The sequence below is a fragment of the Sorex araneus genome, chromosome 8 (assembly GCF_027595985.1).
Source record: "Sorex araneus isolate mSorAra2 chromosome 8, mSorAra2.pri, whole genome shotgun sequence".
Taxonomy (NCBI): Eukaryota; Metazoa; Chordata; class Mammalia; order Eulipotyphla; family Soricidae; genus Sorex; species Sorex araneus.
In genome coordinates, this window is record NC_073309.1 from 39562322 (window position 1) to 39588438 (window position 26117).

The window sequence follows — 26117 nt, forward strand, 5'->3', positions numbered from 1 at the left end:
GGGGACCATATGAGATGCTGGGATTCAAACCTGGGTTGGCCACGTGCAAGGCATATGCCCTACCCATTGTGCTATTGCTCCAGCTCTGAAGAGGGATAACTTTAGAGGGCCGAGTGCATGCTTTCCATGATGGAGGCCCAGGTTCCATCCTGGCACCGTGTTCTCCTGATCACCAAACCAGGAGCAGCCCTGAGCACCACTGGACGTGATCCCCAAACAATACAAGAACTGAGTGGATGGAAATCTATCAGATCAGAGGTTTCCAAACTTATTTGGCCTACTGAGGCTACTACTGACCCATTGGTTAGATCCAGTACTCCCCTATCTCATATTATGCAGTTTTTGGGACACTGAGATGATAATGTGATACATAATTCTTTGCTCACATGTAATTTGCACTCTGGAACACGTCCCCCACCCGGAGCAGATTCTTAGAACGTCCCTGGAAACAGATTCTTAGAAAGAGGATTGCTGTTATAAGCATGTTATTGTCTTTGAAGTGTTAATATCGATCAAATTGCACTTCCTGGAAAACTTCAGCGCAACCTTTTCACCTGGTCTGGCCAGTGTTTCTGCTTTCCAATGGTAGTAATGTGATCAGTGGAATGCAATGGCTTATTGCGGGCTGAGGTTTTTCTCTGAGCAACATCATTTCTAGGAGGCTTCTTTAGATAGATAGTTGGGCCCCAAAGCACTTGCCCCCACTTATGCCTGCGCCCCTCCCCCTGGAGACTTGGAAAGAGAGAAGTGGGAAAGAGGACTCATCCACTCCATGTTCTGGATGCACCAGGATCCAGACCCCCCAGTTCTTTGGAAAGTATGACAAGAGCTTTGTGGCTTGTGGCCCAAGGGCCTTTGTGCCCCGACTCTACATTCGGCGCCAAGACCCAGCGCCAAGTCCCGGCTCTGCACATCACTGTAGGCAAGGTGCTGGAAAAGGGGGTTCTCTCCTCTTGACTGCCAGTGGGGAGACGCGGTTGACGCGCACCCACGCAGCAGCTCAGCCAGAGGCCTGTTTCCGGCCGAGCCTGGCATGGGGGACCAGCTTCCCGCTGAGCCTTAGTTTTGGGTCGCAGTGCTCCTGGGGCTCAGATGGGGTGCCCAGAACCAGTACGCTGTCTACCGACGCAGGGACGGGGCTCCTGGGGTCACGCGAGAGGCTTGTGGGAGGACGTAGGGGGCCGCATCCGCCTGGCCGCCCCGTAGGTCCCGCAGCGTCCTGCACCGCCTTGCTGGGCGCTGCCTGGCCCACAGTCGCCGTCGCGGGGGGCCCAGCGCCCCGAAACCGCGGCGGCGCCGGGGAGTCCGCTGGGGGAGGAGGTGGGAAACGTTGTCAGCTGCTCCCACTTCCCGGGACCGGATTGCGGGGAGCTGCCTCCCGCCCAGCCCGCCGCCCCCCGGGACTTCCCGACGGCGCAGCGCGGGGCCGCAGTCCCTGCGAGCTCGGGGCGCAGCGCGGACCCGGCGGCGCCGCCACCCCCGCCGCATTCCAGCGGCCGCAGCGCCGTCTCCTTCCTCGCATTCCTGCCCCCACAAAGGAGTCCCTCCGGCCGGCGGCCGCGCGGGCAGGGGGCGCGGCCCGGGGCGGCCGAGCGCACATTCCTCCGCCGCGCGCGCCGCCGCCGCCGCCGCCGCCGCAGCCGCCAGCAGCGCCGCGGCCCCCGGCCCGTCCGCGCGTGGCCGGCGCAGCGACCCCGGCCGGGCGCCGGCCCCGCCCCGCCCCGCGCCCAGGGGTCCCGGGGCGGGCTCCGGGCCTCGGGCGGACGATGCGGCGGCGCGGCCGGAGCGGCGGCGGGAAGCGGAGGCGGAGGTGACGCGCTCCGGCCGGCGGGCCGGGCCATGCAGCGCTCGCGGGCGGCCGCGGACGAGGCGGCTCTGCTCCTGGCCGGGCTGGGCCTGCGGGAGCTCGAGCCCGGCGGCGGCGGCGGCGGCGGCGGCGGGGGCGACTCTCCGGGCCGTGGCCGGCGGGGGCCGCGGCCCGGGCCGGGCGACGAGGCGGCGGCGGCGGCGACGCTGGGCCGCAGAGGCCAGGGCGGCGGCCCCGAGGCCGGCGCCGACGGACTGAGCCGCGGCGAGCGAGGCCCGCGGCGCGCGGCCGCCCCCGAGCTCGGCGCGCCGCCCGCCAGCAGCCCCCGGGCCAGCCTGGCGGGCTCGGACGGCAGCGCCCGCTCCAGCGGCATCAGCCTGGGCTACGACCAGCGCCACGGCAGCCCGCGCTCCGGCCGCTCGGACCTGCGCCCGGGCCCCGGGCCGCCGTCGGGGGGCAGCGCGCGCTCCAGCGTGTCCAGCCTGGGCTCCCGCGGCTCGGCCGGCGCGTACGCCGACCTGCTGGCGCCCGCGCGCTCCCCGGAGCCCGGCGGCCCGGGGACGCCCTTCCCGCTGCCGTCGCTCCCGCTGCCCCCGGGCCGCGAGGCCGGCCCCAGCTCGGCGGAGCGGCGGCTCGAGGCGCTCACCCGGGAGCTGGAGCGGGCGCTGGAGGCGCGCTCGGCGCGGGACTACTTCGGTGAGCCCGCGGGGGCGCCGGCCTGCGCCGTCGGGGCCGGGCCGGGCCGGGCCGGGCTGGGGGGCGCCGCCCACGGTTCTCGGCGCACGGGGTTGGGGGCAGGCAGCGGCGGCGCCGCGAAGCTCCTGCAGAGGCTGCACGCGCAGAAAGCCACGCTCTGGGCAGAGATAGGTCACTTTCCTATCCGTCGTCCTCTTATTATTATTTTTTTTGGGGGGGAGGGTGTTGTTTCGGCCACTCTCGGCTCAGTGCCTCGGGGGTCGCTCCTGCGGGTGCCCGGCACCGAATCTGGGCTCCCACACGTGCCCTGGAGCCCACGAGCCGTCCGGTGTGCTGTCCTCTCCGCTCCTCCTCCTGGGTCGGGAGGAGCTGGTCCGGACCTTCTGTCGCGTCTTTCCTTCCCTTCCCCAGCCGTGTGGGAGACGTTGAGTGGCCCGGCCACCCTGCCGACACTCCGGGGGCCCGAGGGGACGCCCACCCTGATACGGGGCGGGGGGGCGTCGCGTGAGTCCCCTCCACTGGGCTGACATCTCTGAGCTAGCTGGCAGGGAATCCCACTCGCTGGCATTGCCCAGACTGGCCGTCGTCCCCCTCATCCTGGAACAAACTCGGGCGGGCGTGAAGATTTAGAAGACCTGGACGGGTGGGAGAGAGAGGCAGCGGGGAGGGCAACCCAGGTTCTGCCTCCAGCTCCCCATAGGGTCCTCCGAACCCCGCCAGGAGACCAAAAACAATCGCGACCTGGGGTAAGGGGCTCGGTGCCCCCTGAAGAGCTGAAAGCGGAGCCTTTTGGGAGGAGACTGTCCTGGGGGGTTTATTCCTTCCTGCTGGCCGCTCAGACTGCCTGAGCTCTGTGTCTGGAGACAGGAAGAGGCTGGATGGGGGCATTCCAGCGGGGAGGATGTGGGATAAAGGAGGGGGTCAGGGTGCAGGGTCTTTCTAGCCCCCAACTGTTGCAGACTCCCCTCTAGCCCCCCTCCCTTAGATGGCCGCCTCCCTTTAGGGAGAGGGACCCTTCCCCCAGCTCTTCTGTGGCACTGGGGGGCTTTGTGCTTGGCCTGGCTGTGGCTGCTGCAGGCTGTTCAGGAAGCAGGGAGGTGGGCTGGGAAACTGGCCTTCCGTGCTGGGCCTGGTGGGGGAGCCAGGGCAGCCTCCTCTTTTGAGGGGGGCAGAGGGTGGGGGCTTTCGGAGTGATGTGATGCTCAGGAAGCCCAGAGCCACAGGACCAAGGACGTGCAAGGAGGTTCTCCAGGCCATTTTGGTGGTGCTTGGGCCTCCCGGGGTTGTACCTGGTGATGCTCAGGGGACCGTGTAGTGTAATGCAGGGTGTGGAACCTGGGCTGAGTGCATGCCTGGCATGCCCGCACTGTCTTCTGAAGAGAACTTCTCAGTCCTCTGAGGAGACACTGCACTTCCCCCACCCCACACGCTGCAGGCCTTGGCCCTGGTCCGGGGAAGGAGAGCTGGGGGAGTGTGTGGCAAGATGAAGTCGGGAAGATCCAGACTGGTGAGGGGAGGAGAGAAGGACTTAAGGGAAAAGACAGCGCGCGCGCGCGTGTGTGTGTGTGTGTGTGTGTGTGTGTGTGTGTGTACGTACGTGTGTGTGCCCACTGCTGGTCCCTGACAGGGTGTGTGTCTGTGTGTGTATACATGTGTGTGCCAACAGCTGGTCCCTGACAGGGTATGTGTCTGTGTATATGTGTACATATGTGTGCCCACTGCTGGTGCCTGACAGGGTGGGTGTCTGTGTGTGTACATGTGTGTGTGCCTACTGCTGGTCCCTGACAGGGTGTGTGTGTGCACACGCATGCCCACTTGAAGGGCTAAGGGAAAGGACGGGTGTGTGGGTGTGTGCCCACTGCTGGTTTCTGCTGTGTGTGGGTGTGTGCCCACTTGAAGGGCTAGGGGTAGAGACCGGGGCGGGGGTGTGTGGATGTGTGGGTGGCATGCCCATGTCTGTTCCCAGGAAGGGAGGTCTGAGAGGGAAGGGAGCCGGGAATGATTTCCGTGCCCCTCCCCCCTTTTTGGGCCACACCCAGCAGTGCCTATGGACTATTCCTGGCTCTGTGCTCAGGGGTGACCCCTGGTGGATTTGGGGATCACACATGATCCTAGGGATTCAAACAGGGCTGGCCACAAGCAAGGTCTTAATCCCCGTACGGACTAGTTGGTTGTTTTTAAGAGAACTCAGATTTAGGTAACGTTACCCAGGTTTTTTTTTTTTTTTTCAATGTTTTCTTTTTTAAAAAATTTTATTTACGTACTTAATTTATTTGCTTTTTGGGCCACACCTGGCAGTGCTCAGGGCAACATATAGGATGTCAGGGATTGAACCCAGGTTGGCTGCGTGCAAGGCAAGCACCCTACCCATTGTACAGTCACTCTGGGCCCTCATTACCCAGGTTTTTAAAAATAAGGACAACTGTTTGCTTCAGCTGACCTTTTGGAGCTCTATAAAAATGACATGCTGCATCTTTTTTTTCCCTTTTTTCTTTTTATGGTACTAAGGATAAATAGCTGGGCTGGAGCAATAGCACAGTGGGTAGGGCGTTTGTCTTGCACGCAGCCGACCCGGGTTCAATTCCTTCGTCCTTCTCAGAGAGCCTGGCAAGCTACCAAGAGTATCTCACCCACACAGCAGAGCCTGGCAAGCTACCCATAGCATATTCGATATGCCAGAAACAGTAACAATGGAGACGTTACTCGAGTGCCTGCTCGAGCAAATCGATGAGCAACGGGAAGACGGTGATACAGTGAAGGATAAAAGCCAGGGACCTTTGTTTTGGCTGTTGTTGTGGGGTCTATACTTAGAGTCTTGGGAGCCATGCCCAGCGTTTCTCAGAGGACTATGCAGGACTGGGTATGGAGCCCAGGGCCTTGCGCAAACAAGGCACCAGCTCCCAGTCTCAGGACTTGGTACATGCAAAACCCATGCCAGACTACTGAGCTACACCCCCAGCCTCTGACTTCCTTGTGCCTCCTGTGGGCCTGATTCCTCACTGCTGTCTGCTTTGCAGACGCCTGCTCCTGGCCTGCCCCACCTACTCCTGTGATATGTACGAGTAGCAGGGCTGACTTTTTTGTTTGGTTTTGGCTTTGGCGCCACACCTAGCTGTGCTCAAGGATCACTCCTGGTGGGGCTCAGGTGACCATATATGGTAACAGGGACAGAACCTGGGTCAGTCCCAGGCAAGGCAAGTGCCCTGCCTGCTACGCCATCGCTCTCGCTCCTGTTTGGTCTTTCACACCACCTGCCCCTCGCACGGCTGTCCTTTCCTCTTTCATTCCCCCCAGCAAGCTCCCTGTCGCCTCAGCTCCTGCCTTACTATCTACTTTGCCAAGTATATTGAGAACCGAGGCCAGGTTGATGGCTCAAATGTATGTAGGAGCCTCAGATTTGATCCCTCACCCCACATGATCTCTGGCAGTGCTGGCTGAAGAAAAAAATAATGAATGTGGAACTCAGCACTCTGTTCTCATTCCTTCCTGGACCCCCCCCCCGCCCTCCCCCCCCGCCACTGTCTGAGTCTCCAGGGGAGTGACCAAGTGCTGTTCAGGGCTTACTCCTGACTTCTGTGCTCAGGGATCAATCTTGGTGGGCTCGGGGGACCAAATGTGGTGTCCGGGATAGAGCCTGGGTTGGCCACCTGCAAGGCAAGTGCACTCTCGTTGTCCTGTCAGTGCAGCCCCGTTGTCCCTTCCTGTTCTTACCCGAAGGCTTTCCAGTCCGTGCCCCCGCTGAGAGTAAGGGTCTTTCCATCTCCAGGCTCAGCCTCTTCCGTCTCAGCTTCGCTTTTTTCCACTGGCCTTTTTTCTTCCTTAGCAATAGATACCAAGGCTTTATGTAAAATAGGAAACTCAGGCCTGAGAGTGAGTTCCGCGGGTTTGATCCCTGGCACCATGTGGTCCTCTCAGCACTGAGCCAGGAAGCCTGTGAGCATTAGCTGGATTTAACCCCCAAACAATACGTAAACCAACAACCCTGGTCAGGGTTGGTGCGGGCTTGCAGGCGTGAGGTCCTGGATTTGGTTTCTGGCATCTCAATAAAAGGACTAAAGGAGCCCAAGGGAGAGCTCCTGGGCTGAGCACATCTGGGCACACTGAAGGCCTGGGTTTAGTCTCCCCTCGTCCCCTGAGCACTGCCTGGTGGCCTCCAAAACAAAAAGCTGAAACTGGGGAGGGTCTCAGTTAGTAGAGCTCATGTCTGTCTGTCCTGTGTGCGTCCCGGAGGTAGCTCCCTAGCACGGGGTATCCCCTTCCCCCCCAAGCACCCACGGGTGTCGCTTTGATTAAGAAATAAAAACAAAAAGCCCTAAACCTCCAGGGCCACAGTCCGGTCAGTCTTTCCAGCTCTTGTCCAGCAGTGGCTGGTGGGTGTGGTGGTGTGCTGGTCGAGGCTGGGCACAGCACGCCTGGCCCCCAGCCCCACCCCAGCCCGCGGCTGCCAGGCCTGTCTGTGTGGGTTAGTGCGACCTCATACCTCAGACAGTCCTTGTATTTTTTTTCTTTTTTGTGGGAAGGCCACACCTGGCCGTGCCCAGGCCTTACTCCTGCTCCCTCTGCGCTCCGGGGTCACTCCTGGCAAGGCTCGGGACCATATGGGGTGCTGGGGATTGAACCTGGGTCGACGTGGGCAAAGCTTACCTGCTGTGCTCTCTCGGGGGCTCTGGAGTCCCTGTATTTCTGAGGGGGGTTCTGCTCCTTCTCCGTATGTTGATTCACACGTACATAGTTAGGGAAGAAAATCAAACAGAACCAGAAAGTAGGAGGAGGCCAGAGCCTTCCCTCTCGCCTGCCAGCCATCCTGAGTCCTGCTAGCTGGACTCCCTGCTCTCTGTCCCAAGTGTCTTCACTCTGAGTCTTCAGGGCAGTGACCAAGTGGATGGGCAAGTTTAAAGGAGCACGTTCTAGCTCTTCACTGTAGAGCTGCCTGGCTGCAGTGTGCAGCTAGCTGCATTATTGAGAGCGAGGGAGGTCGAAGATAGGGAACCTCGATTCAGAGTTGGGGTTTGAACAAGGGTCGCCCCGGGGCCTGGCCTTCCCCCAAGTGCAGTGTCCTGAGCAGGCACCTGATGGTCTGGGGAGTTCCGTGGGGAGCCTGGAGGAGGGGTGAGTCAGGAGCTGGGCCTGGGCAGGGCGCCCGCCCGGAGCAGGGCTAAACAGCTGAGAGCGATGGGCCACGGGACAGAGCCACAGGTGGGCCCCTCAGCCAAGGCGGGTCGGCGCCTGCATTTCCAGACACTGAAGTCAGTCCTTTGAGCACAGGAACGTTGCACCCACGGGTCGAGGCTTCTAGCTTTTCTTAAAAAGACGCCTTAGCCATGCTAGGCCTGCTTTCGCCCAGCAGCTGTCAGTGGGGGCCAGAGGTGTAGCCCCCTCCAGGAGCCTTCAGGGACCCCTCCAGCCACCTTCACGTTCTGAGGGCCTTCAACGGCCCTGGGAGACAGCCAGGAAGCCAGGTGCAGGCGGTGACCTGGAGGCCGCAGGCAGCGGGGCTGCCCTCCCCACGGCGGGACAGGAGAGGAAGGCTCGGCCGTCAGGAAGGGCCGGGTGGAGACCTGGCTGGCTGCGGGGAGGGGACACAGGGTGGCAGCTGGGGGAGGGTGTCTTGAGGTGGCAGATGCTTCGCCCGGTTGAGCAGTACAAAGGAATGTGGCAGGAAGTGGAGGAGCGGGGAGGGCGCCACGCCCAGAGCCCAGCGTCTGTGAGGGGGTCACGAGCGGCCCGGCAACAGGGAAGGCTTCTGAATGTGCAGTGACCATTCAGAATCTGCCACGTGGGGCTGGCGGTGCTCGCCCGTGTTGCTCCTCCCGGGTGGAAAGGGGAAAAGCTTGAAGACCCTCTGACGTAGTGGTGTGGAATTACGTGCACGGGAAACCATCATTAACAGCATTGGAAATCACAGAAACTTGGCAATAAAAATGCTCTGGTGTGGGTGGGGCGATTGGTACTGCAGGCACAGCACTTGCCTCGCAAACAGCTGACCCCGGTTCAATCCCCGGCACCCCACATGGTCCCCTGAACTTGTCAGGAGTAACTCCTGAGTGCAGAGGCAGGAGTAAGCTCTGAGCGCCGCAGGATATGGACCTTCCCTCTCAAAATAAAACCCACACTAAAAACCCTAAGCCCCCAACACAACAACAGAAGCTGAGCTAGAGGGCTGGCAGAGGGCTGAGCACATGCCTTGTGGGACACCCTGTTTGTTGGATTTGTGGTCCTTCCTGTGGTCCCCAGAGCACTGAGCACCTTGGGAGCAAAGTCCAAGCCCAGAACTGCCAGGGGTGTCTCCCAGGCGGAAACATGCCATCCCTGACCTAGAGAAGCCAAGCGATTGAGCCTGGCGGGCACCGGTGCCCAGTCCCCTTCTCTCTGGGGCACAGCAGAGCCTCGGTGACTGTGAGGGGCCTGCCTAGGTCTGTGCAGGGAGGCCCTTCGGCAGGAGCCGGGCTTCACCCAGCTGGTCGTCCTCCCGGCCTGCCCTGCTTGCTGAGCGGTGGCCCCCGGTTCCATCCAGTATACCCAGAGCCCCCCCCTTCCTTCTCTTCCTTTGGACCTTCGCTCTGTCCCTTTGTTGTTTGTTTTTGTATCTGGGGCATACGCAGAGGCTGCTGCTCCTGCTTGGTGCTCAGGGATCATACTTGGCATGGCTGGGGGGACCTTACGTGGTGAGGTCAGGGATCAGACCTCAGCTCCCACATTGTGGTCAGCCTTTGGGCATTCCGTGACCCTCACACATACTTCCTTTCCCTGTTTCACCTCAAATATTGATTCTCTGCTGGGGTCTCGTCCTTCCTGCGGGGAGGTAGTCCCCTGAAGAGGGCGGGGCTTGTGTGTGTGTGAGAGAGAGTGTGAATGTGTGTGAGTGTATGTGTGTGTGTATGAGAGTGTGTGAGTGTATTGAGAGTGTGTGAGTGTGTGTGTGTGTGTGTGTGTGTGTGAGAGAGAGAGAGAGAGAGAGAGAGAGAGAGAGAGAGAGCGCTGTGTTCCTGTGCTGACTGAGCCCGGGAAGGAGCAAACCTTCAGTGCAGACTCAGGGTGTATGGCTGGCGGGTGACTGCCCAGACGTGCCTGGGGGTGGGGGCTAATCTTTTGGATCTTTTGGGCCCTTAACTTCAGCCCCATGGCAGGTTTTTGGGGGACTTCCTAAACAAGCACGTCAGAATCTCGGTGAGGGTGAGGGCATGTTTGTGTGTGCTTGGCGCCGCCTGGCTAAACTCTGAGTTCTGAGGGCTGGTGCAATAGCACAGTGGGTAGGCCGCTTTCCACCATGGCCAGAGTGGATTCAGTCTCCCGAACCCCAGATGGTCCCCCAGTCTCCAGGAGTGATCCCTGAGTGCCGAGCCAGGAGGAAGCCCTGAGCATCACCAGCTGTGGGCCCCAAGCTAGTATGGTGATAATGAACACTGAGCTCACAGATCCCGAGAGGCGGGCTCCCCGGTTGCCCCTGGTTCAGTTAGAGACCCGGGCACACAGGCCTGAGGCCAGGCGGGTGAGCAGCGGTATCTCTGGGAGTGGGAACTGGACCCCCAGCTCCGCGTCCCCTGCTGACCCTGCTCTCCCCTGCCTCTCTCCCCGCAGGCATCTGCATCAAGTGTGGGCTCGGCATCTACGGAGCACGGCAGGCCTGCCAGGCGATGGGTGGCCTGTATCACACCGACTGCTTCATCTGTGACTCCTGCGGTAGGTCATCTCTTCCCCGTGGCCGTGTGTGCCGGTCCAGCCTGGACGGTGGACAAGGAGGCTGGCACTGTGTGGTCCCTCCCCCACCCCCCGCCTGTTTGATGGAGAGGGTTGGGCCTTAGCACATCTGTGGGGGCCTCGGGGAGGAAGGGGGTCAGGGAGGAGCCTTAGCTGACGCTCTCCCCCTGGGCTTTGGGCTTCTACCCTTGGCCTGGCCTCTGGGTCTCCTGCTTCCCTTGGGGAGGACAGTCAGGGAGGGACCCTCTGACTACCCGGATTTGGGGTCAGTGCCTCTTCCCTGCAGTTAGTCTCTGTCTCAGCTATAAGCTGTGGCACCCCACACGAAACATCATGTAGAGCTGTTTCAGAGGGCTGGAACATGTGCTTTGCATGTAGGAGACCTGGGTTTGATCCCTGAGCACTTCCAGGCATGGACCATGCCCCCTTGCCCCCCCCTCCCAGTTAAAATCCTGCATAAACTATAAATGCTATTATTTAACCTGGGAAAGTTGCAGAGGGAGAGAAATATAACTATACTCCAGCCAAGGTAATCCAGCTGCCCTTTGCAGTCTCCCACTCTGTGTCCGGGCGCTGTCCTGACACGGCATCTTCTACGTGTTTACACAAAACTCCACAAGTTTCTCCACAAGTGTGTAATGCAGCGTGTGTGAAGTCAGCTCGTCCTGAGAAACTATTCCAGCAATGGCGAAAATGAGCCAGGGGCCAGGGGTGCCCTGGTGGTGGGGTTCTTGCCTGTAGGCGTGAGGCGCCAGCTGGGTACCCAGCACTGCCCTGCATGCCAGAGCTGCAGGCAGCCTGGTCTTTCCATGGCCCTGGCACAGCCCCAAGAGTGTGCCCACCACTAGGGGGTGTGTGTGTGTGTGTGTGTGTGTGTGTGTGTGTGTGTGTGTGTGTGTGTGTATGCGTGCGTGCACGCGCGAGCGAGCATTGCTCCCAGAAGACGAGCATCCTGCAGCTGAGTGTGTGTGTGTGTGTGTGTGTGTGTGTGTGTGTGTGTGTGTGAGCATTGCACCCAGAAGATGAGCATCCTGTAGCTGAGTGGGTGTGTGTGTGTCCTGGTCATTGCAGCAGCCAGCAGCAAGAGGGTGGGAGAGAGGAGAGCTAGCCCCCTACTCAGGCTCCCGTTTCCCCGAGGCAACGAGTCCCCCCTGCTCGGCACCTCATGGAGCACTAGGACTCAGCCCTGCTGAGGAGGGGACCTGGTGGGCCAAGTGCAGGGCCTTAATCTTGTCCTCTCCAGCCCGCTGTTTCTTTGTTTTGTTCTTTAGGTGGGGTGGGGGACCCAGCTGTGCTTAGGGCTTCCTCCTTAGCTCTGTGCTCAGGCCCCTACTGCTGGCAGTGCCCAGGTCCTCTGCGTGGTGCCGGGGATGCCCAGGCTGACTGCATTCCATCAGGTCCTCACTGTACTATCACTCCGTCCCCCATTCTGTTTCTTCTGTGTCAGTTTCAGACATAGCCTGTTTATTTTTTGCTGTGATAAATAAGAAATAAGGTCATAGGCTGCTTGTTTCCTGTTCCCCTCACTTGCCCCTCCTCCCACCCCTTTGTCCATACCAGGTAGTGCTCAGGGATTACTCCTGGCTCTGTGACGGGACCGTATGACCATGGGATGGAGCCCCCTCCCTGCCTTGCTGTCGCTCTGGCCCCCCTCCCTTCCCTCCGTTGTGATGGTCAGGAGGTGCACGCCCATGGCACGGCGCTCCCAGGCCTGGGTACGTGCTTTTTGGGGTCAGACTCCTTTAGTTGTGCATTCTGATGCATGTTCTGGTGGGGGGAGGCTCACCAAGGCCACAGGCCTAACTGATGGTGAGTGCCCATACCTGGCTGGGTGCCAGAGATCTCACACACTGTTGGGGCGCTGAGGGGGTGCCACATAGCAGAGCTGCCGGGGCCCCACTCGACTCAGAGGGGATCCCGCTCGGGGCCTCATATATGTACGGCAGGTGCTTTTATCCACAGAACCATTCACTGGGCCCCTTGTTACTTTCTAAATGGACTTTTCAGGAAAAAAATTTTTTTTTCAATTGAAGAAAGGCAACAATGTATTGTAATTTATTTTATTTAGCAATCTAGGTCACCTCAGTTTCCGGGTGCAGTTTCAGGTGCAGTTGGGGTCTCAGGAAGCTCAGCTGGCCGAGCTGTCAGTGTGAGGAGCCTTGTGTGTCGGTGAAGTGCCCCGTGCTCTGGGTGGCGCGTGTGAAGGCAGGGCCTCTGGCACTGACCTCCCTGCTTTCGTTTCCAGCAAGCTGACCTCTGTTCCCGAGGTTCAAGCATGTTTTCCTTTTACAGTGAACTCGTGGCCGGCAGAGGGTATTGATTTGGCAAACACAGCTTTGGGGCCTTCATAGCCACTGTAGGTTTTCTTTCCTGCATCTGTTGTGTTCTTAAGAAATTCTGCTCCAGAGGCTAGAGCGATATGCAGTGGACAGTGTATTTCCTTGCACTCGGACAGCCTGCTTTTGATTCCCGGCATCCCATATGGTCCCCCCAGGCATCACCAAGGTTGATTCCTGAATGCAGAGCCAGGGGCGACCCCTGAGCATTACTGGGTGTGAGTCATTTCCCGTCCCTTGCCCCCTCCAAAAAAAAATTCTACTTCAGTTCCAGAAGAAATTTAATAGTTCTGGGGCTGCAGGGACATGGCAGAATTCCTCCCTCTCACTGGAATCTGGAGTGAGTGCCTAGCCTGATGAAATTCTTTATTTTTTTTCTTTTTTGGGTCACACTCGTCCATGCACAGAGGTTACTCCTGGTTCGTGTGCACTCAGGAATTACTCCTGGCGGTGCTCAGGGGACCATATAGGATGCTGGGAATTGAACCCGGGTCAGCCGCGTGCAGGGCAAATGCCCTACCCACTGTGCTATTGCTCCAGCCCCCTGATGAAATTCTTAATTACGATCTGTTTGATCTTTTTTGTTTGTTTGTTTGTAGTTACTGCTTTTTAATGTCCTATCCAAAAAATCTTTGCAAGCTTCTGTTTTAGACATCTGGTTTTATTTTATGAGCATATGAAGCGTACTTAACTTTGTATCTAATGGTCCTAGCACTGACTCTTGTCATCTCTGCAAGTCCCACTTCTATTCCTTATGTTTTTCCTAACACTTGGCTAGGGCACATGTTGAGTTTTGACAGTGGCGGCCTCCGCAGGGAATTTGTTGAGGTCTGTGTTGAAGGCGGTCTTCTCCGGGAACGTTCTAAAAACTTTGTGCGAAGACTAAGTTTCATAGTGGAATGTGGTACTTTTAGTTTGCAGTGAGTTGCCCGCCCTGTGTGCTAGCTGGATTACTGCTGAGAGTAATCCAGAGTAATCTAGCGCAGAGTCACTCTCAGCTGTGCCCTGGGGGAGCACGCAGTCCTGGGGGCACTCCTGAACCTCCCCATGCCAGGTGTGTGCTGCAGCCCTTTCAATTTTTAAAAAAATTTTTAAATTTTATTTTCATAAGGTTGTTCATATTAATTGATTGCATTCAAAATTTCAACACTAATCCTACCATCATTAGACCTTCCCACCACCATTATTTTGAATTTTCCCACCACCACTCAAGCCTGCCTGCCTGCCACAGGCAGATGCTAGATAATTTTATTTTCCATTGCTTATTATGACTATCATGAGAGGTCACGCAGCCGTGAAAGCAGCCTCGCACTCCTGGAATTCTAAGATTGTGAATGATTGAGGTCTGGAGACATCTCTGTATCGAGCTAATCCATTCCGAGAATCATTTGTGAGTGTCCGGATCAAGGTTACTGACGCTCTGAAATGGCACCCAGAGGCAGTTCGTGGGCATGACAGCTGGGACCCCGAAGGGCCGGGGAGAAGGGAAGGGACTGCACGTCCCCGCTGCCACGTGGCCTGGCATCTTCAGCTCCTGGTCCCGTGTAGCTGGGTTTTTCTTCTGGAAGTTTGTGGCCACCGGGGGTTCATTTGAGGTGGGTGGAGAGAGAACACCTGCGCTGTCCCTGCAGCCCTTCCAGACCCTTCTCTGGACGTGTTCGCTGAGTGTCTCCGTGTGCAAGGAGACACCCCGCAGAGTGTGCAGTTGGGATTGGGATTGGAGGGCAAGGGTAGTTGGGCCATACCCAGTGGCACTCGAGGGATATTCCTGGGCCCCTGCTCAGAAGCGACTCCTGCTGGTGCTTGGGGGACCAGATGCAGTGCTCAGGATTTAAACTAGGGCCCATCTCAGGCCAGGAATGGGCCTAAACCTCTGCACTGTCGAACAGTGCTCCAGGGCTGGGGTCCAGCCTGGGTCCGTCCCTGGTGACACTCTGCCAGCTGGGCTGGGCTGTGCAACATTGCACCCTGCCAGTGAGGTGCAGGACGCGTCTGGGTGCTGAACAAGGCCCGCTCCAGCTGTGCTCAGGGCCCACCAGGGCTATACCAGCGATGCTCAGGGGGGCACAATGGGGCCAGGGACTGATCTCAGGGCCTCGTGCTTGCAAGGTATTTGCACTGAGACCCCCAGCTCTCTTCCTGATCCCCACCAGGATTCCTTTGAGCGCACAAATTGTCTCCCATCTGTTCCGTTGTGTTAGCCCTTCCGCTGGGTGTCCCCATCAGTCTGAGGACGTCTTGACTCGGGCATAAGAGGTTCCTGGTTTTGTTTTATTTTCATTTGATTTTTGTCTTTGTTTGCCGGAAATGAAGCTGCTGCCACTGAGCCACATCCCAGCCTTTTTCTTGATGGTGGTGGTGGTAGGGATTGGGTTAGCACCCTGCAGTGCTTACGGCTTCCTCCTGGCACTGTGCTCAGGGGTCACTCCTGGCAGCGAGGGGATCTAAGTGGCTTGGTCGTGTGCAAGGCAGACACCTTAACCCCTGTACACTGTCTCTGCACTTTTGGTGTTTGTTTTTGTTTGGGGGCCACACTCGTGGTGTTCAGGGGCTACTCCAGGTACTGATGGGGGATAATACGGTGCCATGGATCAAACTCGGTCAGCTGCATGTCTCTTACCACCTGTGCTGGCACACTGGCCTGACCCCAAACAATTTTTTTCTTTTTTTTTTTTTTGCTTTTTGGGTCACACCCAGCGATCCTCAGGGGTTACTCCTGGCTTTGCACTCAGGAATTACTCCTGGCGGTGCTTGGGGGACCATATGGGATGCCGGGGATCGAACCCGGGTCGGCCGCGTGCAAGGCAAACGCCCTACCCGCTGTGCTATCGCTCCGGCCCCCAAACAATTTTTTTTTTTAAATAAATGTACACCCCACCGAGCCTGCCTCTATGGCAGATACTTTCCATCTTTTTCTTCTTTATGGTTTGTAGTATAGTACAGGTACTGAGAGGTTATCACGTTTGTTCCTTTACCTACTTTCAGCACACAGTTCTTAACGTACAGTGATCATTTCCAACTATCATTGTCATAGTGGTCCCTTCTCTATCTATCTCAACTGCCTTTTCCCCCAGTACTTGAGTCAAGGCTTCCAACTGTGAACCAGTCCTCCTGGACCTCGTTTCTACTATCCTTGAGTATTAGTCTCATACTATGTTGGTTTTTTTTTTTTTTTTTTTGCTTTGCTTTTTGGGTCACACCTGGCTATGCACGGGTTACTCCTGGCTCATGCACTCAGAAATCACCCCAGGCAGTACTCAGGGGACCATATGGGATGCTGGGAATCAAACCCGGGTGGGCTGCATGCAAGGCAAATGCCCTACCCGATGTGCTATTGCTCCAGCCCCCTCATACTGTGTTTTAATAACCAATTTTGGGGGGAGGGATCACACCCAGTGATGCTCCTGGGTTACTCCTGGCTCTGCACACAGGAATTACTCCTGGTAGTGCTTGGGGGACCAGGTGGATGCCAGGGATCGAACCCAGGTTGGCTATGTGTAAGGCAAAAGCCCTCTCTGCTGTACTATTGCTCCAGCCCCCAAACCAAACATTTTAAAGTTATCTGTTCCTCCTTCCCTTTGCTGTTGTTGCTGTGCCACACGCCTGGTCAGGGGCAGACACACAGGAAATCATGTTTGTCATGCTCACACCTGGGCGTGCTGCTTGCACACTGGGCTCTGTGCATGCACATCCCTCAGTTGTGCTCACACACACTCGGTGTAGACGCCCAGGCTCTCAGTCTGGGGCGGGGGCCAGGCCCGGAGCCCAGGCCTCCCACCTCTGAGCCACAGCATGGGGCCTTGTCTGGTCCTTTGGTTGTGTTGGGGCCACACCTGGCAGTGCTGGGAGCGGCGTCCCTCCTCGGGGACTCCGGTCACTCTGGCTCTGTGCTCAAGGTGCACTTCATTCAGGCTCAGGGACGGAGTCCAGGCCCCCACATGCAGAGCACGTGCCCAGCCCCTCAGGCGTGCTCGGAGGGGCTGCACCTTGTCCTCTTTCAGGTGGTCCTTGTGTTTCTCCGTAGTCCCTGCCCTACCATTATGGCTCCTAATTTGTTCCTGTGTTGGGGACTGCACCCAGGCCTGAAGCTTGTGTCCTGTGGCTGAGCCACACTTGCCTCAGTGCAACCAGTCTTCAGATTTCTGCCTTCCTTAGGGGAGTGTGTGTGTGTGTGTGTGTGTGTGTGTGAACTGAATCACTGTGAATTATGAAGTTACAGAGGTATTTGTGATTGAGTCTCACGCATATTGTCCCAACACCAGTCCCTTCCCCAGTGCCCACTGCCCTCCGCCAGTGTCCCCAGTCTCCCTCCAACCCCCCAGCCTGCCTCTGTGGCAGTCACTTTCCCCTACCCCATTGTCCCAGTGGTCCCTTCCCTAACTTATCCCCCCTGCCAACCCTGCCCCAGTGCCATGCTTCCCACTGAAGACCAGTAAGACTAGTTCTCCTGCTCTTCATTCCCATTGCCATTGGGCATTTGATACTCCCCTCCGAGGCCGCTTTCTCCCCCTCACCTGAGGAGTTATTCCGAGTCTACTCCTCTCCCTCTGGCTGATTTCTCGGTTTGTTTTCATTTTTTAATTTCTTGGCCTGATTTTGGAGCACTCGCAGAGGTGCCCAGGACTTACTCCTGGCCCTGTGCTCAGGGATCACTTCTCTTGGGGTTTGGGAGACCATATGGGGTGCCAGAGATCAAACCTGGGTTAGCTGCGTGCCTGGGAATCGGCCTACCCACTTTCTAATCGCTTTGGCCTAGGCATTTAGTTTTGTCTGTTTTAGAATAGTAGAATCAGTGCAGTCCTTCGGTCTATACTATTTTTTTTTTTTTTTTTTTTGCTAAGCATTTCTTGTTTACCTCCCTGCAGTGTGTGTCAGCAGCTCAGTTTTACTGCTGAGTAGGGTTCCGCTGTGTTACTCTATCACGGTTTATTTACCCGTTTAACTGTTGAGAGCCGTCCCAGTGCGCTACGAATGTTCTTGACAGGTTGTTTGTGGGCAGAGGTGTTCGTTTCTCTTGGGTAGATTCCAAGGAGTGGAATTTCTAGGTCATGGGCTAACGTGGATGTGTAATCGTAAGAGGTCGCCAAATTGCTTTTCGTTTCCAAAGGGATTGAGTCATTTTTAAATTCCCACCAGCAAATAAGAAAGGTTATTCTGTTTGCCAGCAGTGCGTATTTTAGTGGTTTTCATTTTCTCTGTTCACATGGATATGAAGTGGTTTTTTCACTGTTTTAATTTGTGTTTCTCTGATGATTCAGAGTTTGATGTCTTTTTATCTGCTTGTTGGCCGTGGATCATCTTTCGTGAATTCTGTTTGAAATCTTTCTCAGAGTTTTAAATTTTGAGATTGCATATAAGCTCTGAATATTTCCTTCTAGTGTGACACCTATATATATATATATATATATATATATATATATATATATATTTTTGGTGGGGGGCCACACCCAGTGGTGCTCAGGATTCCGGGATCACTCCTGGCAGGCCTTGGGGCCCCTGTGTGTTGCCAGGCATTGAACCCAGGCCAGTTTCAGGCAAGGCTGGTGGCCTACCCACTGGACTAGCTCTCCAGCCTCTCTAATGTGATTTTTAAAATCGGAAAAAGTTTGGGGCTGGGGAGATAGCTCAGAGCACTGGGGTACAAGCAGGAGGCCCAGGGTGGATCCTCACAGCTCGGGAAACACCCCCTGAGCACTACCTGGGAGTAGAGCCAGGTGGGCTGAAAAACCAAACTTTTATTTTTTAAAAGGATGATTTCAAAATGTTTTGTTGGAGCCAGAGCGATAGCACAGTGGGGAGGGTGTTTGCCTTGCACGAGGCTGAGCCCGGTTAGATTCCCGACATCCCATGTGGTTCGCTGAATACCGCCAGGAGTAATTCTTGAGTGCAGAGCCAGGATAACCCCCGAGCATCGATGGGTGTGACCCCGAGAAGCCCAAAAAATTAAGTTTTATTGTGGTGCCATGCCCGAATGGATGGTGAGGGTTCATAGTCTCACAGGTCAGACGCAGGCCCCTGGCATGCAGAGCCCTTCCAGCTGTCTCCCTAGCCCTTAAGGACTCCCTTTTGGGGAAATATTTGATATTCAAAAAATTATCATTATTATTTTGCTTTTTGGGCCATACCATACCTGGCAGTGCTCAGGGCTCTCTCCTGGCTGTATGTGCAAGGATCACTCCTGGCAGGCTGAGGGGACCTTAGGAGTTCTGGGGAGAGGCCTGGGTCAGCCGTGTGCAAGGCAGGCACTCTACCTGCTATACCATTGCTATTTGTTAATTAAAAAATATGCTGAGGGGCTGGAGTGATAGCACAGTGGGTAGGGCATTTGCCTTGCACGTGGCCGACCCAGGTTCGAATCCCAGCATCCCATATGGTCCCCTGAGCACCGCCAGGGGTGATTCCTGAGTGCATGAACCAGGAGTGACCCCTGTGCATTGCCGGGTGTGACCCAAAAAGCAAAAAAATAAAAAATGCTGATTGTTTTCTTTGATTAAAAATGTCTTGTTGGAGGTTGGAGAAAGAATACTTGCCTTGCAAGTGGCTGACTTGGGTTCAATCCTTGGAACCCTGTGTGTCCCTCAAGTACCACCAGGAATGATCCGAGGGCAGAGCCAGGAGTAAGCCCCAAGCGCTGTTGGGTGTGGTCCAAAAACCAAAAAATAAGGTCTTTTTCGGCCAAGAACTAAATCAGACTCACAGCTTCACGCCTTCAGGGAGGCGCTCTGCTACGGAGCCATCCCTGGACCTTCAGTTAAGTTTTCTGTGTTCTTTGGGCCGTGCGAAAAGTGTTGCTTGGGAGTCCCTCCCGGCTCTGTGCTTGGGGTCCCTTCTGGCGTTGCCAGCAGAACCGTGTGTTGTGGGTCGCGCCTGGCGCTCCTGTGCAGACTGTGTGCTCAGCCCCTTGAGCCGTCTCTCCAGCTCAACCACAATGAGTGTCTGGGCGCCGGAGAGAGAGTCCAGTGGGCAGGGCGCTTGTCTCGCACAGGGCTGATCCGGGTTCAATCCGCAGCACCCCTCACAGTCCCTGAGCCCACCTGGGGTGATTCCTGAGTGTGGAGTCAGCCCTGCGCCGTGGCCCACGTATATTTTGGCTGTAGATAGAATGTTTAGTGAGTCAGGCGCTTGCCTTGCTTACTGCCAACCGCAGTTCAATCCCTGGCATCACACGTAGCTCCTTGCGCACTGCCAGGAACGATCCTTGAGCACAGAGCCAGGAGGAAGCCCTGAGCAGTCAGGTGAAGCCCCAAAGCCCTGTGTTGAGGCTCCAGGTTCAGTTCCTAGCAAAATTAAAGGAAAACACAAGACAGTATTAGCTAGCCGTAACGGGAACGTGGACTGTCATTTGCGTGTCGTCTGTTGGAAGGAGGTGCTGGGATGCCTCCAAGGGCAGGAGGCGGCTCAGGCTTGTCCCCGGCAGTGCTGAGCTGGGGGATGCCCCTCACAGCTCCCCGAGGGCCCCTAAGCGGACAAAAGCAAGGTGCTGAGGAGGGAAGCGGTTGCCAGCAGCCCAGGGACCGTCCCCTTCCCGTTGCAGGGAGACGGCTCCGCGGGAAGGCGTTCTACAATGTGGGCGAGAAGGTGTACTGCCGGGAGGACTTCCTGGTGAGTCAGGGCCGCGTGGCCGCGTGGGCCCTGGGCCGCCTCTGCCCACCCCCACCCCTGCCCGCTGTGACGTGACGCCCTGACGCCCTTGTCCTCCACAGTACTCTGGGTTCCAGCAAACGGCCGACAAGTGCAGCGTGTGTGGTCACCTCATCATGGAGATGGTGAGACCCCCCGCCCCGCACCCTCCCCTGCCTCCCGGGGCCCCCTATCCTTTGCAGCCCTGCCGCAGCTGTGCTGAGCCGCCCACCCGCACTGACCCCTCGGCACTCCCACCCCCAGATCCTGCAGGCCCTTGGCAAGTCCTACCACCCAGGCTGCTTCCGGTGCTCGGTGTGCAACGAGTGCCTGGACGGGGTGCCCTTCACGGTGGACGTGGAGAACAACATCTACTGCGTGCGAGACTACCACACGTGAGTGGGTGCCGCCCCTCCTCTGCCTCCCCTGGGAACTCGGCTGGTGCTTTTTTCTTTCTTCCCCAGGGTAGGCGGTGATGGCGAAGGAACAGGGTGGGGAGGTGCACGACAAACGCCTTCCTCCCCGTGCTATGTCTCGCGCCCCCCGAAGCTGTTTCTGCTTCTCTTCTGGCTCTGTCCACCCCCCCCTGCCCACACACACAGGGATGCACCCTCCCCCCCCAGCCTGCACCCGTGCACCCGTACTCCTGCGGTGGGGGCTCCGGGCTGGGGGCTCTGCCGAGTCTTTCCTGCCTGGGACTCCATGCTGCCTCACTGTGGGCCCAGCCCAGCCCGGGGTGCTGGTTCTGTGCTGCTGGGCTTGGTTCCTCGCATGTCAGGCATTTAGGGGCTTCATCTCGGGGCTGGGGGGAACCCCGCAGTGAAGTCACTAGAAGCCCAAGAGCACAGACTCGGCACTGTCCTGCTGGGGGGACAGGACACCCACAGGGAGCGGGGCAGAGCTGCCCCTGCAGGTGGGTTGGGGGAAACAGGGCGCCCACAGGGAGCGGGGCAGAGCTGCCCCTGTAGGTGGGGGGGAACAGGGCGCCCACAGGGAGCTGGGCAGAGCTGCCCCTGCAGGTGGTGGTGGGGGAACAGGGCGCCCACAGGGAGCTGGGCAGAGGCTGCCCCTGCAGGTGGGGGGGGGGAAACAGGGCACCCACAGGGATCGGGGCAGAGCTGCCCCTGCAGGTGGGTGTGGGGGAACAGGGCACCCACAAGGAGCGGGGCAGAGCTGCCCCTGCAGGTGGGTGGGGGGGAACAGGGCGCCCACAGGGAGCTGGGCAGAGCTGCCCCTGCAGGTGGGTGGGGGGGAACAGGGCACCCACAGGGAGCTGGGCAGAGCTGCCCCTGCAGGTGGGTGGGGGGGAACAGGGCACCCACAGGGAGCTGGGCAGAGCTGCCCCTGCAGGTGGGTGGGGGGGAACAGGGCACCCACAGGGAGCTGGGCAGAGGCTGCCCCTGCAGGTGGGGTGGGGAAACAGGGCACCCACAGGGAGCGGGGCAGAGCTGCCCCTGCAGGTGGGGGGGGGAACAGGGCGCCCACAGGGAGCTGGGCAGAGGCTGCCCCACCCAGCTCAAGGGGAGGGGCCTGAGGGTCTCCTGGGTGCTGGGGTCTGGGTGTCGTGTCCCACCCCCACGCCCCCGGTCACAGCTGCTCCCTTCTTCCCCCCAGGGTCTTTGCACCGAAGTGTGCCTCCTGCGCCCGCCCCATCCTCCCTGCCCAGGTAGGTACCTGCCCAGGGGGCCTGCTCGAACTACAGGGAGATGGGCCCCTCTGCTGGCTGGCGCCCTGCAGCTCTCCGGGGGCCCTGAGCTCTGCTGGCTGGCAGGACCACCCCCCATCCCCCGGTGGCGCGGCGCCCTGCTCTCTCCAGAGCACTGGGGCCCATCTGCTGCTCCCCGCCAGCGCCCCCGACTCCTTCCTGTGCACGAGGGACAGAGCTGCTCTCAGGCCCCTGGGTGGGCCCCTGCCTGCAGAGCCAAGGACAGGCCCTGGGGCAGTGCCGCCACCATGCCAGGCTTGGACCAGGCCGGCTGCGTGGGGAGTGCCAAGCTCCAGGCTGAGCCCTCGCCTCCCCCCCACAGGGCTGCGAGACGACCATCCGGGTGGTGTCCATGGACAGGGACTACCACGTGGAGTGCTACCACTGCGAGGTGAGCCGAGCCGTGTCCCCGCAGAGTCGGGGGCCCCAGCACCTCTCTCCCGCCTCTCCCCATGGGTCCTCTCCTTTCTTCCCACTCGTTTCTCATTCTCCTCGTGCCGATCTGAGGATTCGCGCCATGGGCTGCTGGGGAGGTGCAGGGGTGAAGATGGGCCCTGTGCTCGGGGAGAGACAGTGCCCAGACAGCACCCACGAGGGTGAGCATCGCTGTCAGAGCGAGTTGTCAGAGCACAGCGGTGGCGTAGGAAAATCAGGCATGGCTTTCTGGAGGAGGTGGCAATCAAGTTAAAATTTGAAAGCTGGAATAAGAGCTGGTGTGGGGGCGTGAGGGAGGAATGGGGGTGGTGGGTGGAGAGAGGTAGTACAGTGAGGGGGTAGGGCTCTTGCCTTATACACAGCTGTCTGAGGATCAGTACTAGGCATGACGTATGGTTATCAGAGCCCTGCTAGAAGTGACTCCTGAGCACAGAGCCAGCCCTGAGTACCGCCAGGTGTGGCTCAGATTGCCATCACACCTTCCCCCGCCAAAAAAAATATATATATATAGGGAGGCATCAGGCTGGGCAGTGGAATTTGATGTTCTCAGGTGTGGAGGAGCGAGTGCCGACGGGCCAGGACTGACACTCCGTGGTGTGTCGGGGGTGGGGCTGGGGCCTTTCCCTGTCTGGGTGGAGGAGGCTCAGCTGGGGACTCGAGGGAGCACTGGTCATTGTGGAGACGGTGAGTGGGAGACGAGAGTGAGGGCTGGGCCCGAGGCGGGCAGGCCCGGGGAGTCAGGCGAGTGAGCGGGGCCGGCAGGAAGCGAGGGCGAGGGGCTGGGGAGGGCCCAGGAGCAAGGGGGACCCCGCAGGGAGTGGGGGTGGGGCGGAGCCGGCGGGAGATGCGTCCCTCCTGTGGCGGGGGGTCCGGGCGGCAGGGACTGGCCATGGCGCATCCTCACTCACTGGCCGTCGTGCCCCAGCCCAGGGCTCCCCCAGCCAGCCGTCCCCGGTGCCGACCCAGGGTCCTTGTTTCATGGGTTTCCCCAGGTCTGTTTTTATTTTATTTCATTTTTTTCTTTTTTGTGGGGGGTCACACCTGGCAGTGCTTCAGGGTCACTTTCGGTGGCAGGTGCTCAGGGGACCATATGTGGTGCCTGGGATGGAATCAGGGATGGCACAGGTGGGGGCAGAGGTGACTCTTCCCACCTCACGGGGCTGGCCCGCTGCCTGTGGGTGCCCCTTACTGTGCGCCCTGCAGGTGTGACAGGTTTCGTGGTTACAGACCACCTGTGTGAGGCTGTGGAGTGCTGCTAGTGTGATACACAAGCCTCGTGTGCCCAGAGTGTGGAACACAAGCCTCGTGTGAGTGTGATACACAAGCCTTGTGTGAGTGTAAAACACAAGCCTTGTGTGCCTGAGTGTGATACACAAGGCTTGTGTGCCCGAGTGTGAGCCAGCACCGCTGGAGGGAGCTCCAGAAAATCCCCCACCTATGGGGTACTCAGGCTGACTCCTAGCTCTGTGCTCCAGGATCACTCCTGGCGGTGCTCGGGGGGCCTTACGGGGTTCTGGAGATGGAACTGGTGTTGGCCGCATGCAAGGCAAGAGGCCTCCCCGCTGTACTATGGCTCCGGCCCTGAATCCCAGCAGGGTCCATCACTGTCACTGCTCGGTCCTCTGCCACGACCCAGCCTCAAAGCCCGTTACTGACCCTGGCAGATGTCTCCGGGGCACCTGTGCCCAGAGTGACAGCAGTTCTTGAGGTCGGGTAGTGCCGCCTACCCCCCTGACCTCTGTCAGTAACCTCTGGGGCTCTGTTCCTCCCTAGGACTGCGGGCTGCAGCTGAGCGGAGATGATGGACGCCGTTGCTACCCCCTGGAGGGTCACCTGCTGTGTCGCCGCTGCCACCTCCGGCGCCTCCGGCCAGGCCCACTCCCCTCCCCCACTGTGCAGGTCACGGAGCTCTGAGCAGGGCGGCCGGCCTGGGGCCTGTGTGTCTGCGTGAGAAATGTGAGGGATGTGGGATGTGTGTGGGGTGTGTATGACGGGCGTTGTGGTGTTAGGGGTGTGTGATGAGTTTGTGTGGTATGTGTGTGTGTGAGATGGGTTTGTGTGGTGTGAAATGTGTGTCTGTGTGTGTCTGTGGGTGGGTATGTGGTGTGAGGTGTGTGTGGAGAGTAATGGGTGTGCTGTGAGGTGTGTGTGTAGTGTGTGAGGTGTGTGTGTGGTGTGAGGTGTGTGTGTGGAGAGTGATGGGTTTATGAGGTATGTATGTTTGTGTGGTACGAAGGGTGTATGTCGAATGTGAATGGATTTGTGAGATCTGAGGGGTATGTGATGGATTCGTGTGGTGTGAGGGGTGTGTGTGGAGAGTAATGGGTTTGTGTGGTGTGAGGGGTGTGATGGGTTGCTCTGTGAGGAGTGTGTTTGTGGTGTGAGGGGAGTGTGTGGTGTGAGGGGAGTGTGTGGTGTGAGGGGTGTGTATGGTGTGAGGGGTGTGTGTGGTGTGAGGGGTGTGTATGGTGTGAGGGGTGTGTGTGGTATGAGGGGTGTGTGGTGTGAGGGGAGTGTGTGGTGTGAGGGGTGTGTGGTATGAGGGGTGTGTATGGTGTGAGGGGTGTGTGTGGTGTGAGGGGTGTGTGGTATGAGGGGTGTGTATGGTGTGAGGGGTGTGTGTGGTGTGAGGGGTGTGTGGTATGAGGGGTGTGTATGGTGTGAGGGGTGTGTGTGGTATGAGGGGTGTGTATGGTGTGAGGGGTATGTGTGGTATGAGGGGTGTGTGGTGTGAGGGGTGTGTGTGTGTGGGGAATAATGGGTTTGGTGTGAGGGTGTGTGTGTGTGTGTGTGTGTGTGTGGATTGTGAGGCCGAGGGGTGTGTGGTGTGAGTGGTGTGTTTGTGTGTGCGTGCCCCAGGTCAGCGCTGCCTCCCTTTGCCCTCCCCACCCCTGCCACCGAGCTGCTGTCCGCAGGGGCCGGCCCCGCGAGAAGCTACTTCTATTTATTCACCGTCCGTGCCTCCTCCAGCCCCGCCGCCCTCTGGCTCGCACCTGCTCCCCGCCCTCCGCGCCTCTGTCCCGGGCCCTCCTCCCCCAGCCCCTGGGGGCAGGCTCCCAGACCGTGTGGTTGGTGCAGGGTGGGCGCCAGAGGCCGAGGGCGGGGCCTGGCGGGGTGGTGGGGGCTCGTGTGTTTCTGCCTGGGCAGGAAGGCGCTGTGTGAGGGTGGGTCACAGTGAGGAACGTGGCCCTCGAGGGGTCTGCGTTTGGCAGCTGTCAGCCACACTCCCCACCCCGGGTCCCCATCTGGTCCCCACACTCCGTGCCCCTCTCACCTCGCCCGCCTCAGCCAGGAAGGGGGTGGAGGGGAGAACCTTCTGGGGTTCAGAGGGGCCCCGGGAGTAGCCCACGCGCGGGGCGGGGGGCGGGCGGGAGAACAGCGGCTGCGGGCAAGCACTGTGTACCAGGCTCCACGACCAAAGGATCTGAGTTGACTTAAATTAAGTTTTTCCTTTGAGAGTATTTTCATTTTCTTTAAAAGAATATAGTTTTCTTCTAAAAGTGTGGTTCACAGTTGTTATTTCTTAGAGTGAAGTTCCAAGAAACCAAATGTCCATTAGTAGATCACGGGGGAGCTTGTTTTCAGGGGGATAAAAACATTGTAGCTGAACTATTTTTGTATAAATTTCTCTTTAAAAAAAAGGAAAACAAAAAATATCTCAAAAATGTGTCTGCCTTTCAGACTTTGAAGTAGTGCGGGGTCTTGTTTGTCTCGGCGTTGTAGGGTCCAGGCCTCTAGCTGCCATTGGGGACAGCCTGCCCGCTGTTGAGGCAGTGGCCTCAGGGAATGTGGGGAAGTGTGGGGTAACTTTTTCAGAGGG

At 58.4% G+C, this 26117-nt stretch overlaps 1 protein-coding gene across 1 annotated transcript; it reads left to right on the plus strand.

The window, feature by feature from the left end:
- The first annotated feature begins 1746 nt into the window (after nucleotides 1-1746).
- WTIP (WT1 interacting protein) lies at nucleotides 1747-24743 on the plus strand. The gene is made up of 8 exons (XM_055145852.1): nucleotides 1747-2503; nucleotides 10082-10183; nucleotides 20072-20139; nucleotides 20241-20303; nucleotides 20422-20552; nucleotides 21772-21823; nucleotides 22185-22253; nucleotides 24071-24743. Exons 1-8 carry the CDS (start codon nucleotides 1840-1842, stop codon nucleotides 24209-24211), a joined length of 1290 nt encoding a protein of 429 aa, XP_055001827.1. The 5' UTR covers nucleotides 1747-1839; the 3' UTR covers nucleotides 24212-24743.
- Nucleotides 24744-26117: the final 1374 nt, after the last annotated feature.

Excerpts from the sequence above, each read along its gene's own strand:
- WTIP (XM_055145852.1), top strand. The coding sequence starts at position 1,840 with ATGCAGCGCTCGCGGGCGGCCGCGGACGAGGCGGCTCTGCTCCTGGCC. Across the intron at positions 20,553-21,771 it reads TGCGTGCGAGACTACCACAC|GGTCTTTGCACCGAAGTGTG; the intron begins GTGAGTGGGTGC and ends TCTTCCCCCCAG. Across the intron at positions 22,254-24,070 it reads TGGAGTGCTACCACTGCGAG|GACTGCGGGCTGCAGCTGAG; the intron begins GTGAGCCGAGCC and ends GTTCCTCCCTAG.